Consider the following 3,319-nt stretch of genomic DNA (forward strand, 5'->3'; position numbering starts at 1 on the left):
AAAGTAAAAACTCCGCTCAGATCTCACTCATAGCAAAAGAAAGTGGTGGTCCTCAGCACCTGGCGACGGAATCAAACTGGATCGATTTAGCTTGCGCAAGGTAAGTTCGTCCTCCCAGAATTATATTGTGCAAATCTGTTGACGTTTTATTGGGTTTTTTTCCCGATTGCCCATTCTCATTGTTTCATTTTGAATTTGGGGAAGCAGCCCAAAGTAAAGCTCCTCTCAAAACACACGCGCAGTAGAAGAAAGTGGTGGCCCTCAGTACCTGGCGCCGGAATTTTATTCAAAGGGATTCGATTTAGCCTGCACGAGGCAATTTCGACATTTTACAACGATATTGTGCAAATCCGTTGACGTTTTTGTTGGATTTTTTGAAGTAATCGTTCAGATCTAGTTCTGGAAAATTATAAAGTGATGTTGTGTGACTCCTTTTTCTGTGAAGCATTTTTTACTGTGAGATAATTAGTTTTGATTTCTGTACTTGAGCTTTTTCATTCGTATATCTGCTTTCTCGGTACAATTGCGTGATACTCCAACCGATTATTTGCAGTGTTGGTTGGAGTGGGTAAATGATGAAATCAATATTTATTTTATTGGAACCATCTGCATGATTATTGCTGTTTAGATCAGTTGTATGCTGGGGGGTGATGCTAATTTCTTTTGTTGTAAAGATGTCTTATTTTGGAAATTTTGTTGTTACAGTAGCCTGATTGTTCTGATTGTATTACCAACTATGGTGATGGCTCGTCCATTTCGATTATCCAAAGCCGTTTACCTCATGATAGAAGATATATTGCATCTCTTACATATGCACAAGCTTATCCTATTGTACTATATATGAAAAGAAATCCACGATGCGGCCGGCGTGCTAGGCATAATCTTATTAGGTATTCAATAATAGATAGGATGCCGCCACAAGTGAGACATATGAACAGACTCACAAAAATTAGTGACATAGACTGTTTTGTTAACCTACGTATGGATAGGAATGCATTTGGTCGTTTATGTATCCTATTGAGAGACGTTGGTGGGCTGCGAAATGGTAGATATGTGTTATTAGAGGATAGCTATTTTTCTAAGCATTCTAGCTCACCACAAGAAAATTCGTCCATCTGGTTTTGATTTCAAGCGGTCTGGGGAAACAATATCGCATTATGTTCATCTTGTGCTTAAAGCAGTCATTAGACTTCATACCATCCTCTTGCCTGAACCCGAACCAGTAACGAACACTTGTGTTAATCATCGATGGAAACATTTTAAGGTAATGAACTTTGTGACCGAATACAACTATCATTTTAAGGTAGTGAACTTTGTGTTGATAGTTTATAAATATTTGTGATCCATCTTAAGGCTGCATTGGCGCCTTGGATGGGACATACATAAATGTCCTAGTAAGTAACCAGGATAAGCCACGTTATCGATCTCGGAAGGGGCAAATCTCCACTAACACTCTTGCGGCTCTTGCGGCCTGCGACCGCAACATGCGATTCTTGTATTTTCTGCCCGGGTGGGAGGGTTCCGCCGGCGATTCTCGAGTGCTAAGGGATGCCGTTAGTAGAGATAGGGGATTGAGGGTGCCCAAAGGTTTAAACACACCATTGTCTTTAACACTCATTGGTTTTTCAAAATTGATTTTTCTTTATTTATAAGTACATAACAATCCTAACCGAATGTGGTATTTTTAGGAAATTACTTTTTGTGCGATAATGGATACGCAAATTGTGAAGGCTTCTTGACGCCGTTCAAAAATGTCCGATACCATTCGAAGGAGTGGGGCGTCGGTAACCAAAGACCGCAAAATGCTCGTGAGTTGTTCAATTTAAGGCACAATAAAGCTCGTAACATTATCGAGCGAGCTTTTGCAGTTCTTAAGATGAGATGGGGCATTCTGCAGAGTGCTAGTTTCTATCCGATTAAGATCCAAATCCGGATGATTATGGCTTGTTTCTTACTCCACAATTTTATTCGTGGTGAGATGACCAACAACCCAATAGAACAACAAATTGATGGTGATACACAGAATGGCGTAGTTGATGATGTTGATGGTGAACCTGAATATATTGATCAAGTTGAGACATCTTATGCTTGGACTCAAATGAGGGAAGATTTGGCTAACTCTATGTGGAACAATGTGTGTATATGCATCTATTTCATATATAAATTTTTTTCTATGATTTGCTTTATTTGTGAATGGGTTGGTAAGACTGATTTAAATATGACACATTCTGACTTTTTTGTCATTTTATTTTTTTTGTTGATTTACAGCCTACTAATGTCAACGACAACAACCGACAGTGACATGATTCCCGAGTGTGTTTGTGGTCAAGGCAAGATGAATCTATTTTGTGCTGGGAAAGATGCCATACACAAAGGTAGATGGTTTTACAAATGCCCGATTAATGCAAATCACTCGGGGTCTTTCTTATGGTGTGACGACTATCATAGTGGGATTGGAGATGGGAAGCAACCGGATTATGTCTTGAACCAAACGTACCGATCTGCAAAAACTGTTCGCAACAAGGATGAAGAGAAGAATAAGAGGAGGGCCAGCACCGGACATGGTTGTGGAGTTTTTGGCCGGTGCCAGGCTGAAATTAGACTGAACTATGTATTGGTTTTCATGGGTTTGGTATTGTTATTGCTTGGGATTGTTTTAGGAAAACTATTCTAGTTTGCATTTGGTCTTATTTTCAAGTATGAACTTTAATTTATGTTCACTGCATGAACATAATAGGTGTTGCTTTTGCTATAAACATTTATATCTATTTTGTAAGGCCTATCACAGTGGACCCTTTGATGAACATTGTCTGAAACTTCTTTGCAGTTTTGTTGCTTATCCATTTCCGGCCAGGGGGAATTAGGCATTCATTTGGTCATAAAACATTTGATTTGTTTAGTTTATTTAGTATAGCATTGATTGAGTCCAATGGTATTGGGTGAAGCATTGAATGTGATCTCCTTTTCAGAGGTGTAGTCTTCAGTTTTAGGCCATTTTGTGTACCTAGCATTGGAGACTAATTGAGGTCATTATGTTTACTTTGCAATTGGAGAAAGCAGATTGGACATATACCAAACCATCACAGACGACGCTTTTCATTAACTAAGGAGCTGCAAGTCTAAATATTAAATTATTGTATCCAATTTATTCCACCCAACAATGAAGATCCATTTACTAATTAAACTACCCACTGCATTCGACGCTGGTCAATTAAGTGGGTAGTTGCATGGCAAAAACCTTAAATTCTTTGTACTTATGTATTCTTCATTATTTTGGCTTATAAATATGGGCAGCATGGTGATACCAAACCATTCACCA

General features: G+C 38.7%; 1 protein-coding gene across 1 annotated transcript; it reads left to right on the top strand.

Moving 5' to 3' along the window:
• The first annotated feature begins 1,469 nt into the window (after nt 1-1,469).
• LOC148931110 (uncharacterized) lies at nt 1,470-2,864 on the top strand. The gene is made up of 4 exons (XM_089066725.1): nt 1,470-1,587; nt 1,689-2,136; nt 2,269-2,632; nt 2,778-2,864. Exons 1-4 carry the CDS (start codon nt 1,485-1,487, stop codon nt 2,862-2,864), a joined length of 1,002 nt encoding a protein of 333 aa, XP_088922851.1. The 5' UTR covers nt 1,470-1,484.
• The last annotated feature ends 455 nt before the right edge of the window (nt 2,865-3,319 follow it).

Source organism: Salvia hispanica, chromosome 3 (genome assembly GCF_029641045.1).
Source record: "Salvia hispanica isolate PSC_SH4W2 chromosome 3, Shi_PSC_v1, whole genome shotgun sequence".
NCBI lineage: Eukaryota > Viridiplantae > Streptophyta > Magnoliopsida > Lamiales > Lamiaceae > Salvia > Salvia hispanica.